The 14,955-nt window shown below is 43.0% G+C and overlaps 1 protein-coding gene across 19 annotated transcripts in view; it reads right to left on the bottom strand.

Annotated features, from left to right (window-relative positions):
- Positions 1-14,955, bottom strand: part of ST3GAL6 (ST3 beta-galactoside alpha-2,3-sialyltransferase 6) — a 160,433-nt gene that overhangs the window by 66,488 nt on the left and 78,990 nt on the right. For all 19 annotated transcript variants that reach the window (XR_014789050.1, XR_014789051.1, XR_014789052.1 and 16 more), the window contains 4 exons: positions 14,248-14,347; positions 12,465-12,536; positions 2,344-2,447; positions 1,536-1,599 (listed from right to left, as the gene is read on the bottom strand). Coding sequence is in view for 14 of the 19 variants with exons in the window: in XM_084843182.1 (XP_084699308.1) it covers positions 1,536-1,599; positions 2,344-2,447; positions 12,465-12,536; positions 14,248-14,347 (340 nt within the window). In the remaining 5 variants the exon portion in view is untranslated. The remainder of the gene's footprint in view (positions 1-1,535; positions 1,600-2,343; positions 2,448-12,464; positions 12,537-14,247; positions 14,348-14,955) is intronic.

The raw sequence follows: 14,955 nt of genomic DNA, 5'->3' as shown, positions 1-14,955 counted from the left end.
AAGAGAGAAAGGGGATAATCTCTATATTTAAAGAATGGGGAATGAAACCAATATTTTGTTGAAGATAAAGACTACTGGATATGAAACAGGTGATTAAAGAATTAAGTAGAGGCATGAATCTTCGGGCCCGCCATTTTCCTGGCAGTCTTCTGATCCTGTTTGGAGATTCTGAAACTACTTTTTAGTTAACAAAAAAAAAAAGTTAAGAGAAAAGAGACACGGAGCTCCACGTCACATATAGTTCAAGTGCACAATCACAAAACAATGAACTAACCATGCTGTATCACGGGCTTGTAATTTGTAGGGACTGAACACACAATTAGGAACACAGCAACTAACCTATCCTGTTGTCCTCTCTTCCTGTGTACCCTCATTGAATACATAAGCATACATATACAGTGTCTATCCCAAGCATCAGGATGACTAATCCAGAAGGAATCCATTTTCTCCTTTTAGGTCTCTGTTCATCACCCATCTGAATTGGATGAAGGGTGATATTAAATGGGCAGCCTGTCCTGACCTGGGCACCTCGAGATGTTTTGGACTACTGTTCCCATCAGTCCCAGCCAATATGGCCAATGGTCAGGGATGCTAGGAGTTGTTGGCCAAAACATCTGGAAGGACCTAGGTTTGGGAAGGCTATTCTTGAAGTTCTCTTAGCTCTGCTTATGACACAGCTCTAACAAGAAGTATAATCCATTGCTTGCCATTCTTTAAGAAAAAGAATGCACAGGTAATTTGTGGATAAATGTTACTTCACCCTTTACTTATCAGGTTAAATGTACACAATGTAACATGCTTGTTTGTGACTGAAGCTGTTCGTATGATGGATCATGAAGAAGTAACATTCTAACACGGAAAAACTAGCCAAAGGCAACTAGTATGTAGTGGCTTCTCAAAGCTCAATATTAATGAGTACACAGCAACCTCCCTATGTCAAACACTGCACAATGCCATCCTGCTTCTTCTCCAAATCTATTCCATGGTTATGTTTACACTGCACAACACTTTGGTTTCATCCAAACCAGCTTCCCCTATCCCCAGTGGAATCTAGATGTTTTCTTCTGAAATCCAACAACATTTGGAACTTGCATTTAACACAATTTTACCTTGACTGTAGTAGAGATGGGCAGAGGAATCCTACCACGGTGGGGGGTGATCCAAGGCAGAGCTAGCACCATCTCCTGACCCCTGCCAAGATGGTGTGAGGCAGCCAACCATATCCCCCCATTTCTCCCTCCCATTGCCTCCAGTAGGAGGGAATTAACTATTCCAGCATTTCACATTAAAAAATGGTTCCATGTTCAAGCCAACAACTCAAGAACTGCCTGACTTTTTAATGAAAAGAAAACACAAGACCATCAATTCTTCTGCATAAAACCCAATACCAATTTGTGTTTTGAATTCCACCTAGCTATACATTGAGTAATTCTTTTAAAAACAAGTGCCCTGATCTCAATTTAAAAAGTGGAAATTATATCAAACCAAAGATTGCGTTTTTAATTAAAGGTTGGTAATAACATAAACAACCTCACCCATCATCTTCAGTGAAGAGCACACAGTTATTCAGTCTTGAAAGTGCCATTTGAAAATACGTTTCTGTAATACAAATCATTTTTTTTTAAATCCGGCACTTTATTGTACCAACCAAATACAACATAACTGCCTTGGGTGCAATTTGTTTTTTCAAGCTAAGGTGCCCACAATCTAGTATTTTTCTTCCTCTTCCATAGTTAGCAACAGGAAAGTCCACCTGAGTGCACTTACCTTGCATGAACACTGTGTGGGAACCTTAGTACTCCAGTGGCAAGAGCCATTCAAAGATCAGGAAGAATACAAGGCTCTGGCATTTCTCTTTATTCCATTATAATTGATGGAAATGTCAGGAAGCAGCCTATAATTCCCCCCCAAGATGGCAAAATGTAATTCTGATGTACATCCTCACAATTAAATTTGGCAAGTCTGCACATCCGCCCACCAGATGCCAACTGCTGTTCAAACGTTCATAGCAAAAACATGAAGCAAACATGAGCCTTCCAAAACGTTCATGAGATTTCAACATTCAGGCAATGGACTATTTCAAGCACTTATGACTCTCAGATATGTTATGTATCCCTCCCATATTCTATGTGGATAGAGTAAAGAAGGGTTTACCTAATATCACATATGAAAGGGGAGTAGGAAATCAGATTCTGTATCTTATAAATTTGCTCCCCAAACCTCTGCCTCATTTGGTGCCATGCTGCCTCTAAACAGCAACACTTTCAAAAACACCACACTCCTTAATAAAAAGAAAAGCATCACTTTCATAATTTAATGCTGCACATATCAACAATTACTTACCTGCTCTCCTTATTCCATAAGGTAGTTCAAAACTGTGACTTCCATGGAGCTCGGACACTTGCAGAAAATTATTAGTGCACAGGAAGGGATAGGATTTATCCACCCTAAGAGGAGGAAGATACATTTTTTATTTTAATTTAATGTATTTAATAATTTTATACCCTCAGGGCAAACATGTGGCTTACAAAAATGTAAACCAAGAACAGTAATTTTAGTACAATTAAAACAATCCCAAACCCAGATAAATGCACCAGCAAAAAAAGAGCACACATAAACACATCAATAAAACACTAGAACCATTTAAAAAAAAATTAGTTAAAGGCAGAAAGAGACACTGTCATATGTACTTCCTTAGGGAGAGAATTCATGACATATAGGGCCACCACTGAAAAGGAACTGTTTCTTATATCCAACAAGTCTATTAGACCTGATGGCAGCAAGACAGCAGGTCCTCAAAGGTGGATCTCAGGGCACAAGCAGGTTCATAAGAACAATAGAAGAGCCATGCTGGATCAGACCACAGCCATGGTTCTTCCTTGCCAGAGAGATGGCCCAGATGGATCCCATGGTCCACGGTATAAAAAGCTGCTGTGAGGTCCAGCAGAACCAAAACATTGCACTCCTCACCTCATCCAGTTCCCAGTGCACATCATCCACCAGGGTGACCAAGACCATCCCCAAACCAAATCAGAAGCCAGATTGGAATGGATGCAAATGATTAGTGTCATCCCAAGCTGCTTAGAGTGGAAACATCCTGTTCCAGTACTTTGCTCAAAGCATGTAAATTTGACACTGAATGGAAGTTGTTCAAATCAATATGGTCCAAACTAGGTCACTTGAGCAAATGCCAAACTACCTCCTTTCAGAGCAGTAGGATCCACATCCTCCCTCAAAGAGGCATTAACAAACTCCAAGGAGCGAAATGAAAGCCCAGCCCTGGCAAATTTCAAATGGGAAGGCAAGGATTCAATGATCAGGTAGTAGTCCTCAAACCTCCAAGCAGCTTGTCCAATTCTTCAGACTGCACAAGCTGAAAAGTATCCATCACAGCCTGACCAGACACCATCCTGACTGCACCTGTCTCTGACTCTGTGGTAATTATGGCATTCAGGCTGAAGTGGTTGCAAGAGATTTTATCTGTGAAATGTAAAGGAAATTGGTCACAGCAAACCCCCCAAGGGCTCCCACAGCTGATCTCCTGGGCCTATGTGAAGGTGGTCCCTCACCACACAGAAGATGTTCACTGGCCAACATTGTGCAGATGCAACTGAACTTTCTTTGCCACCATGACCACCACAGAGCAGACCCCAAAATTGCCTCTAGCCTATGTGTTAGATCATGCATGCCCAAGCCATTTGCTGTTGTCATCAATCCAACCATTTTGTTGCTCTCAGCTCCTCAGAATACCAAGGAGATTAAATGGCTCTACAATTTCAGGTAGGATGTTTTGGGAGCAATCCTATCGATGGTCCGTGTCATCTCTTCATTCCAAGTACTGACTGGGGCCTCAGCAGGCCCACCAGCCAAATCTGCAGGAAAGTACACCACAGACATCAAGAAACTATCTGGATCCTTAAGTCTCCAGGGCAGACCATCAAAACTGTCCACCACCTCTGCTGAAGCCAAAAGCAGCCTGTACTCTGATCAGAGCTGTCATAACTGGCTTCCCCACCCTCACAAATCACCCCCACCCCAATCCAGTACAGAAAATGAGATCTAAAGTATGTCCTCCTATGTGATTCAGGCCCAATACAATTTGAGACAAGCCTATGGTTGTCATAAAAAAGAGCTAGTAACATTCTTTTTCAAACATCCCTATGCACAAACACTGGTAACGAGAGATAAACCCTAATATCATTTAAACCTCATGAATTTGAAGGACAAAACTGTGAGGTGGGAGATGCATGGGCCGGATCTCTCTGGTGTGTAAGTTTAAGATACAAACAGCTGTGGTGCTGAGGGAATTGGCTCTTCCCCCAACTCCATTTTCTCAGTTGAAATCCCACTCCTCAAAGCTGCAATTAGCTCTGTCAGTGAATACATTTGACAAGGATTGTGGAAACCTAATAACCAATAGAGTTAGATATGTACGAAAAAATAAACTCTTCAGAAATAGAATCATGATCTTTGGGACTATGTATGGGTATTAAGCGTGTGTGTGCATGTGCACACACACACACGTGCACACACAGACACACACTCAGTTATACATTATGCACACCTATTACAAAGAACAGGCCTATTTTATGGCTCGTACGATGACCTCAAAACACAGTGAACTGTGAGTAGTTTCAGTAGAATTAAAGAAAAGCCTTAAGTCTATAAAACAATGACATGTTGAAAGAACATTATATGTCTAACAACGTGTGGGAAACTGGTGATAAGACAAAAGATCTTTATAGAACAGTAACTACCCAGCCTACTATGAAGCAAGGATTTTCCAAACAAGTTTAAGTCCTGATTAATGGTAGTTATTTGGTAAAATCATCAAGGGGATTTCAATTGGTCCTAGGTAAAGAGCAACAATATAAAGGTAAATGTATATAAAGACCTCTCGGCAGGAACATTATACTATTTGCAAAAGCTTGTGGAACTGGAGTACCGTGTCCAGTTCTGGGCACCACATTTTAAGAAGGATGCAGACAAACTGGAGAGGGTTCAGAGGAGGGCAACAAAGATGATCAGGGGACTGGAAACAAAGCCTTATGAAGAGAGACTGAAAGAACTGGGCATGTTTAGCCTTCAGAAGACTGAGGGGAGATATCATAGCGCTCTTCAAGTACTTGAAAGGTTGTCACAGAGAGGAAGGCCAGGATCTCTTCTCAATCATCCCAGAGTACAGGACATGGAATAATGGGCTCAAGTTACAGGAGGCCAGGTTCCAGCTGAACATCGGGAGAAACTTCCTGACTGTTAGAGCAATACGACAATGGAACCAATTACATAGGGAGGTGGTGGGCTCTCCCACACTGGAGGCATTCAAGACGAGGCTGGACAGCCATCTGTCATGGATGCTCTGACTTGGGATTCCTGCACTGAGCAGGGGGTTGGACTCGATGGCCTTGTAGGCCCCTTCCAACCCTACTATGAATTCTATGACATATTTGAGCCTTGCATTGTTCTTCCCGAACTCCAGGAGAGAGGTCTTTCCTTAGCTGGCTTAGGTGAAGTCAGGGCTTCCAGAAGCTGTGCGTGTTCGCACGAAATGCTAAGCCACCCTGAGAAGAAGCCACAGTGGGTGGGTGGCTTGTCCATTACTCCCAACACATGATTGCCCACTTGGCAGCTTGTCTTGGTTGTTTCTCCTTCAATCCCTTTCAGTCCTCCAGGCCGCTACTGGTACATATCCCAGCAACCTTTGTGGCAGAAATCCTTGTTTCCTATGTCAGCACCCTTTCTGCAATTGGTCCATTGGGGATGCTGGCTGACGAGGGAAACTCCCCTCCGCACCGCATCCCACATCAAATTGCAAAAAGTAAGTAACTCTCCGAGCCCTTAAGAACGCATTCACAAGCTTTCCTTAAAAGAAAAAAGAAAAAAGGACTCTTGCACAAGAGTGAAAGGCCACCTGTCCTCTATTTAGCCAACCTTCCTTTTATCCCCCTCTTGTCAATGTCCTCCACTTTGGCACTTCCCTTACACTAAAGTAAGAACCTACACGGGAAGGCATTCACAACCTTTTTTATTTTTATTTTTCCTGCTATTAAATTTGCACAAATTTCCCCTCTGTTCTTCTGCTCTACCATGCATTTTGTGTAATTTTTATGATCCCATTCACTGCTCTGTAACCCTCTCAAAGATCTGATAGCTATGGAGACCAGTGGAGGGAAGCGCCAAGCCCAAAGGGGTGGGCTGCAGGGAACCGAAGGCGGCTGGAGGAGAGGAGGACTGTTAGGGGTGGGTGTGCTTACTTCAGTGTAACGTGTAACATGAAGCGGCCTTTAAAAATAAAAAATGGTCACTAGAAAGGGAAGTGCCCTGACAAGGGAAACTCCCACACACACACAGACACACACACAGACACCAGATGGCAAAAGGAAACCATTTTCTGAGCCCTTATGAACGTGGGAAAGTGTTCACAAACTTTTTTGGTTTTTTTCTTTCTCTGGGCTCTTGTACAAGACCGTAAGAGCATCTTTCCCCTATGGAGCCCAGCATAGCCAAATTTTCCTCCTGTCAATGTCCTCCACTTCTTCAGCACTTCCGCTGCTTTGGCTTAACATTGGGCAGGTGCTCTTGCCTTCTCAAATTTGTGTTGAAATATCCTAAGAAGACCCAATGAGGAGTCCGCTCCCCCACCCCAGGAAGGAAGGAGGGAGTCACCTGATCTGTAACTTCATTCCCTTTTCTGTATCCCTCCAAACCATGGCCCTCAATGCAAGATTTGCCTCTTAAAAAAAAAACCAAAAAAACGATCAAGGTTGCAATCCTACCGAACTTACCTGGTAAGGGAGTGAGTCCCATTGAACTCAGTGGGGCTTGTGTCAGAGTAGGCAAGTCTAAGTTTGCACTGTTAGGCTCCCCCCACCCCCTTGAATTCCCATGGGTTTGAAATCCAGCTGGTTGGCTCTGAGTAGGTCGTGTATCTGGAGGCGAAATGGTTGTTCAAAGTGATGGTGTCGGTTTGGATGATGTGTCACACACACACCCATCAGGCAAACACAATTTCCTGCTTCAGTAGTAAAACAGACATTCCAAGGGATTAAAAAAAAAAAAAAAACCACTTGCAAATGCATTTGGGACGCTCTCTGGTGTCCCTTCTTCATGATTCCTACAAAAAAAAATCTATCCTAAGGCGGAGAAGGAACGAGGGAGAATGGCAGCAGCATTAGCAAGATCACGAAGAGTGGCAGGGGTTTTTTGCTGCTCTTGCTGGCCAGCTCTCTAGCCATCCCAACAACCCACAAAAAAATCATCTTGCCAGGTTTGGATGTCACACTAAGCCACCCTGAGAACAAGCCACCCTAAACAATCCTACTACAAGCCATGGGTTCTCAGAGTGGCTTGTTTGCATAAAGCTTCCCATGACAGGAAAACTACTCCAGGTTCGGATGTCACGCTAAGCCACTCTGTGACCACCCATGATGATAACACACCATGCCTTAGCATGATGTGCGAAGCCAGTTGCTGACTTGAGCTGGAGCAAAATGCATTTCAGTCACTGAATAGCCAATGGCCCACTCATATATATATCTGGGACTAGTGGGGTGGAATTCAGGGTATGCCTGGTCTACTTACTTAAAAAAAAAAAAAAAGTATACGCCGAGCCTACCTCATTGTTATTATTTTCTTAGGGCAGGGGTGGGCCACTTCTGGTCCTCCAGATGTTTTAGTCTACAACTCCTATCAGTCCTAGCCAGCATAAGCAAAGGTGAGGGCTGATGGGCATTGTAGGCCAAAACATCTGGAGGGCCACAAGTTGCCCACCTATGTCTTAGGGACTCAGTATTTAACCTTTTAATTGTATTAAGTTAACAGAAAAAATAGAAACATATGGAAAAGTAAATTTATGTTTCTTAATTTTATTTTAATACACACACACACCCATTTAATAGACTACAACCCATTCTAGAACACCTCAGATTTTTGGGTGTCATATGTTTGTTTTGCCTATTGGCCTGGGTGCTTATTGGTGAATGAGGGCCTGCGAGGACCCAGAATTTGGGGTAATTAAATATCTGAATTGGTGGTCCATTCATTTTGATGAAGAGTAGGCAAGCAAATCATGTAATGGCAAGGGAAGGCCATTATATCATGTAACTGGCACAATCTGATTATAAAGGTTTTAATTCTGTATTTCTCTTGTTGTTGTTGTTTTTCCCATTATTGTTCACCGCTCAGAGGTTTTATTGATGTAGAGCAGTATATAAATTGTGTAAATAAATAAATTAATATAATCTGCGCGGGCTACCACATTCTTGAGTTAGAATTCCACCCCTGAGATCAACTTACTACCAATGTCAACATAGGCTCATCTTTCTGGATATTGTCCCTACCTACCTATCTGCCTGCCTGTTTGACTTTTGGTGCTGCTGTTTAGGCTCCTTCTGCTGCCAAGAGGTAGACATGTCCCTTCTGGTTCTTTAGTCTTCAACCTGGCTCTGTCAGCAGGTGTCCTCAAACAAGAGTTTTCATGCCTGCTCAACAAAAAGTGCCAACTTTGACCTTATATAACCATGCTGAAAATATATACCTTACATTAGATCTGGATTTAACACATAACCTTTTTTCTTTGGCCGGGTTCAGACAATCACAGGGGAAAAGAAGCCACCGTGGCTTCTTTTTCCTGCACTGCACATGCCACTCGCATGACCGCCATCTTCCTAATTACCCGCAATGCGGCATGGATTAGCATGTTGTCCATACCCAGCAAGCTGCATGGCAGCCATGGCTTCTAAACCACCCTGTGACCCCTACAACAAGCCATGGGATGTGGGGTGGTTTAAAAGCTACCCCCACTGTGCACCTCACTGGGTTTGGATGACACGCTAACCTGCGGCATGTTGTGGGTAATTAGGAAAATGGCAGTCATGTAAGTGGCACATGTGGAGTGAGGAAAAGAAGCCACAGTGGCCTCTCTTCCCCCTGTGAACCTGGCCATTGTCTGTGATTGTCTGTGCCTGCTTGGAAGCCCAGATACACTTTAAAGGAAATAAGTCTTCCTGAACTGCTGAGCGGTAGCAATATAGGCAATGAGAGATGACACGGCCATTGTCGGCAATATGAGGCAGAATCCTTACCCCACCCCACCCCACCCTACTCATACCACATGATCTTATGAGGAAGGGCTATAGATCATGAGCAGAGCACAGGCTTTGCATGCAGAAGGTCCCAGATTCAATCTCTGCCATCTTTAGATAGGGCTGGGAAAAAATAATCTGATGCTCTGGAGAGCCACTGCCAGTCAGTGTAGACAATACTGAGCTAGATGGACCAATAGTCTGACTCGATGTAAGGCAGTTTCCTATGTCACCCATTACAGGACATTTCCACTACAATTAGTGGAACTTATTCCCCTGTAATGATTCTAGGTTTGTGTACATGTTGCATTTACTGGTAGTGCATGGCTTTAAAAAGAGTGATGTCTTTTAACAAATGATGCAAACAACTCCTTTTAGACCAGAGAGCATCACTTGTGACGGTCGATAATGCAAAAGAAAAAGCAGACAGGAACCATTTTCATATGTACATTCCAGGCAGTGTAGCCTTTATAGTCAAAGTGCTATAGGCACTGGAAATCCAAAAACTGGGGTTGTTACTTGTAAAAACAACCTTAAAATCCAAACATACAGCTGCCTCCGAAGGTACAAATGCATTTTCACTAGTACAAGCCAGCTGGCATCTTGCAGGCAGGCTTCACACTTGATATGCATTGTTAGGCTAATACTCATGTTTTGTGGCTGCAGTGCTGAACACTTCTTGTTCTGCACTTAGAATGGTCCCTGCCCATAATTGATTTGTGCAAGGACTGGCATAGTGCAGTTTTACTACCATGGTGTTTTGCTGCACTGATTTTCTCTAGACTAGAAAACTTACATGGGGCTGCTCTTCCAATAGGTTTGGAAACTACAACTGGTCCAGAATTCAGTGGCCACTTTTAACTGGAGAGGTCATGGGGGACCATATTATGCTGGTCCTAAAGGGCCTCTATTGGCTACTCGTTGGTTGCCTGGCTCAACTGAAGGTGCTCATTTTAACCTTCAAAGTCCTACATGGTCTCAGCTCCTTCAATCTGAAGGAACGTGTCCTCCCATATATTTATTTACCATGTTTTTATACCACTTTTCAGTTACGTAATTTACAAAGTCATTCACAACATTAAAAAAAAGTACAATCCACTAAAAGCAGTAATTTCTAAGGAAATCCAGAGCAATTAAGCAATCAACAGATCAATCTTCAATACTTATCAATAAACAGGGACCTTGTTTTCAAAGGCCCAGCATATATACCTCCTCATGCTTTGAGATCAGAGGAGGAGGCTATGTCACAGGTGCTCTGCTACCTGAGAGCCAAAGACTTCTCACCGATGATGTCTCAGCTTTGGAACTTGTTGCCCAAATAGGTTCACCTATTATCACCCTTGCTGGCTTTCAGAAAGCAGGTTAAGGAGGATAAAACAATCCTATGCACACGTAACTGGGAGTAAGCCCCATTAAACATAACAGGACTTACATCTGTGTGAACATGCATAAGACTGCACTGTGAAACACTTTTATTTCAGAGACCTTTTAACTAAAGCAGATGGAAATTTTAATCTGGAAAACCTACGGTTTTAATTGTTACCTTGGAATGTTTTATTGATGCTGGCTTTTTAATTTTATCTATTTACTGGAATACCATTTAATTCCATACCATGAGTCGTTCAGAGAGCATGAGTACTGCATCGGACAGAAATTTCATAAATAAATACTTAAAAAATCAGTTGTGGTGTTGCAGTTCTTTAGAGCCAAGCATCAGAGTTAAGATTCTAGAAAGATATCTGTATAGTAAATGTTTGCTGAGAACTATATTCAGCAATCTTTCATTGGCATTCCTTATTTATTTATTTATTTATTTATAGGATTTATACTTTGACTTTCAACAAGTTCCAAGGGTGGCTTACAAAGAGTCAAGACTACACTAAAACTATTTAAAACAAAATAATTAAAAACAACAAAATTTAAAAGAGCAGGAAAAAAAGCAATCAGCAGAGATCAAACAGATCACAGAACCATAGAATAGTAGGGTTGGAAGGGGCCTACAAGGCCATTGAGTCCAACTCCCTGCGCAATGCAGGAATCCAAGTCAGAGCATCCCTGACAGATGGCTGTCCAGACTCCAGCCTCATCTTGAATGCCTCCAGTGTGGGAGAGCCCACCACCTCCCTAGGTCATTGGTTCCATTGTCATATTGCTCTAACAGTCAGGAAGTTTTTCCTGATGTTCAACTGGCATCTGGCTTCCTGTCACTTGAGCCCATTATTCCGTGTCCTGCACTCTGGGATGATCGAGAAGAGATCCTGGCCTTCTTCTCTGTGACAAGCTTTCAAGTACTTGAAGAATGCTATCATATCTCCCCTCAGTCTTCTCTTCTCAAGGCTAAACATGCCCAGTTCTTTCAGTCTCTCCTCATAGGGCTTTGTTTCCAGTCCCCTGATCATCTTTGTTGCCCTCCTCTGAACCCTCTTCAGTTTGTCTGCATCCTTCTTAAAGTCTGGTGCTCAATCAGGTTAAAAACACTGGAAAAATGAAAGGGTCTTTGCCCAGCACTAGTATGACATCAAAGCAGGCAGCTTCCCTCAGGAGAATTTTCCACAGTGGGGTTGCTGGTGCCACCACCACTGAGTTTGCCCTTTCCTTGGTAGCCACCCGCCACTCCGTAAGACAGCAGGGGCACCCTAAGAAGAGTCTGTGTTGAAGGTCTTAGTGTCCAGGCAGGCATATGCAGAGACAAATCCTTCAGGTACCCTGGTGCTAAGCTATGAGGGGTTTAAAAACCAAGACCAGCACCTTGAGTTGAGCCTGGAAAACAACTGGAAGCCAATGCAGCTGGCGAAGCACCGGTGCAAAGTGATCATAACGCCCAGTCCCAGTTAACAGCCTCACAGCTGTATTTTGGACTTAATGCAGCTTCCAAAACATTTTTGTAGGCAGCCCCATGTACAACCCATTACAGTAGTCTAGTGGGGGCTGGCGGCTCCAATTTTGGTGGGGCTACATGTCTACTCTGGGTCGGTCAGAAGCAGGCAGACCTCTAAAGGAGCTATCCAAGGTGCTGAATGCATTTTGGGGATATGGTTCAGCACCTTGGACAGCTCCTTTAGAGTTCTGGCTGATTCTGACTAGCCCCACTGACATTGGAGCCACCAGCTTCCACTGCAGTAGTCTCATTTTGAGATTACCAGGGCACAGATAACAGAGGCCAGGCTCTCTCTTTCCAGGTGAAGTTACAGATGGTACACCAGTCTAAGCTGGTGTAAGCCACTCCGTGCCACAGAGGCAATCTGAACCTCCCATGACAAAGATGTTTCAAAGAGCACCCTTTGGCTTTCAACCTTCTTCGGGGGGAGTGCAACCCTACACAGTGCAGAGTGACCATCTCTAACCTGTACAGATGAACCACCACCACCCTTCCCTACTTACTTTATTAAAGTTGAAGTGTTGGATTCCAAAGAACAAACTTGCTCTTTTCTGCCTGAATCTGTAGGGGGCAACCTAGAAAAAGAAAAACACCATAATAAAATAGCTAGCCAGACAATATAACCCAAAAAGGTGCTACCCCCCCCAAGCGCCTCGTTTTATTTACAGACTATCTGTTAGTAAAACATGTCTGTACATTCAGTTACAACATATAATTATTACTAACAGAGGCTTCCACTCATCAAAACTAGGCAGCCATTTGTACTTTAAGGAACACAATTTGACTTTTTCTGAAGATTTCTATACTTAGGAGAGCCAAACACTAAGACGTTATCTTTAAAAAACAACAGCAAGTAGAATCAATTCGAGCATTCTTTTTACTTTTCACATCAAACTTTTGAAGAGGCAGCAAACAGGAGGTTGACCTAATAGATGCCAGGTGCAGGCGCAAAGCAAAGAGAGAGACAGCAGGGGTGGAACTTAGACAGTCTACCCGATTGGCCTTGCGTGAAAAGGTGCGCTTAGAGGCCTCACGGCAAGGGAGGGACCTCCCCCGCTTAAGTTAGGCTAGCGAGACCACCTCCCTCTTCAAAGGCGGGCAACTCTCATAAATTCCATTTGGATCCCCTGAAGGCATTCCTTCATAGACGGAGAGGTCTCTAAGAATTTGCATCTGTGTGACCCTGTGAAGTAATGAATTAAAAGCTGTAGACTGAAGCCTCTCATCTGTGTATGTTTGGGCATTGAAGTGAGGTGGGGGCTAAGGGAATCCTGACAGCGGGTTTGATAAATTACACTTTGCCCCATGCACACTGCCATTAAAATTTATTTTTTAAAGAAAATTCTACCCCAATTTAGATCCAGAAGGATCTCCAAGGTGGCTTATATAAAATAATAATGTTTGATTAAACCATTCAATGAAAACAGGCACTATCAAAACCATTTAATTAAATCTGCAATCCTAGGCACACTTCTACTTGAGAGTAAGCCCCACTGAATGTAGAGGGACTTACTTCTGAGTAAACCTGCATAGGATTGCACTATAAAGCACACTATCAAATTAATCAGTGCACTAACAAACCAGAAAAAGAATATATAGATGTAATGTGAGGCAGATTTCTGTCAAAATATGGCAGGGCTACATTGTAGACTAAGTCCCACAAACTGCCTGAGGGGAAAATAAACACCTGCCTCTAGTGTCAATGTCATGATTACACCAAGGCAGCAAGGATAGGCAACCTTTGTGATTCTGCAGTCAAGATCGGGGTGGTGAATCTGCTCCGGGTTTCAGTCAGAACCAGTTCTGATTGGTTCTGACTGAAACCCAGAGCAAATTCATTGCCCCACTGACATCACAGCCACCAGCGTCCACTAGTCAAAATTGCATTTTGTTTTGGGGCAGTAACCAACAGCATCATCCCGCAAACTCAAATAGCGCTAGAGGAGCTCTGCCAAATCTTTCAGTGCTTGAAAGTGATTGTGTAACCTCTTGTGCGACCGCTTGTACAACCATATCTTTAGTTGGATTCTCCCCTTGCACGTAGTTTAGAGTCTAGCTTCCAATAGCACATTATTTGCACTAGCAGACCGACACTGTTGGATACTGCCCTTTGTCTCCCTATGACATCCATCACAAACACATTTACTCACTGAACACAGCAACATGCTTTCCAACTCCTGAATAAGACATACAATTGCAGAAGTATTTCATATAGCCAAGCAACTTGTGGAGAGCTCTGCAATGACAAATTAATAGGTGGCATGTCTAAGAAGATATTGACTTTACCAGGAGCTGTTTGTCCTCCAGATGTTGCAGTGCAGTATAACGTACATTACTCCAGCAGCCAGGAGAAACACAAGTAAGATCCGTCTCATGACTGTTAGGCCTGAAACACAAGTTTAAAACAGGAGTTTTATTGCTACTTCTAAATGTAAACTTTGGGCACATGTATTGCAGAAGAGATGTATTCATTCAGACCATTAATTTGTCCTTTATCAGTTTGACAAGGTGTTTTCTGGACTTCAAAGTGTTTGAACTAGCTACCTTGGTTCCATTTTGCTTATTTAAACAATAATATTTGTTAATGCCTATTAATATGGTATGGTCAGTTGTGTTTGTTCAGTAGGTTTGTGTTTATATAAATTAGCCGCTGTTACTAAGCATATCTTCCCTAGTGTTCTTTGCTATGACCCTGGACAAATAGTTGATGTTTCATAACTGTTTTACTAGACTGGCTACTAAAACTTTGCATTAATATTCCCCAAAAGCATGGTCAAGTATCTTCTGAGAAGACTGCTTTGGCAATCTTTTTCTTTTTTCTAGTTTTGAGATCTGCTTCTGTTTTCAGCTGGTCCCCCATCCCCATCCCCCAGCCACTCTCCTGGTTGCTTTCTTTTCTAACACACACACCCTCTCTAACTATTACAGTAGCATGCTAAACACAGCTCAGCGCATTCTCTCTTAAGGGGCTGCATACTATTCCCTCAACGTGGC

This window comes from Heloderma suspectum, chromosome 3 (genome assembly GCF_057233095.1).
Source record: "Heloderma suspectum isolate Gila_16-S chromosome 3, 16-S_ref, whole genome shotgun sequence".
Classification (NCBI taxonomy): Eukaryota; Metazoa; Chordata; class Lepidosauria; order Squamata; family Helodermatidae; genus Heloderma; species Heloderma suspectum.
Note: the sequence above shows the minus strand (reverse complement) of the source record. Positions and strands in the feature narration are given on the sequence as shown.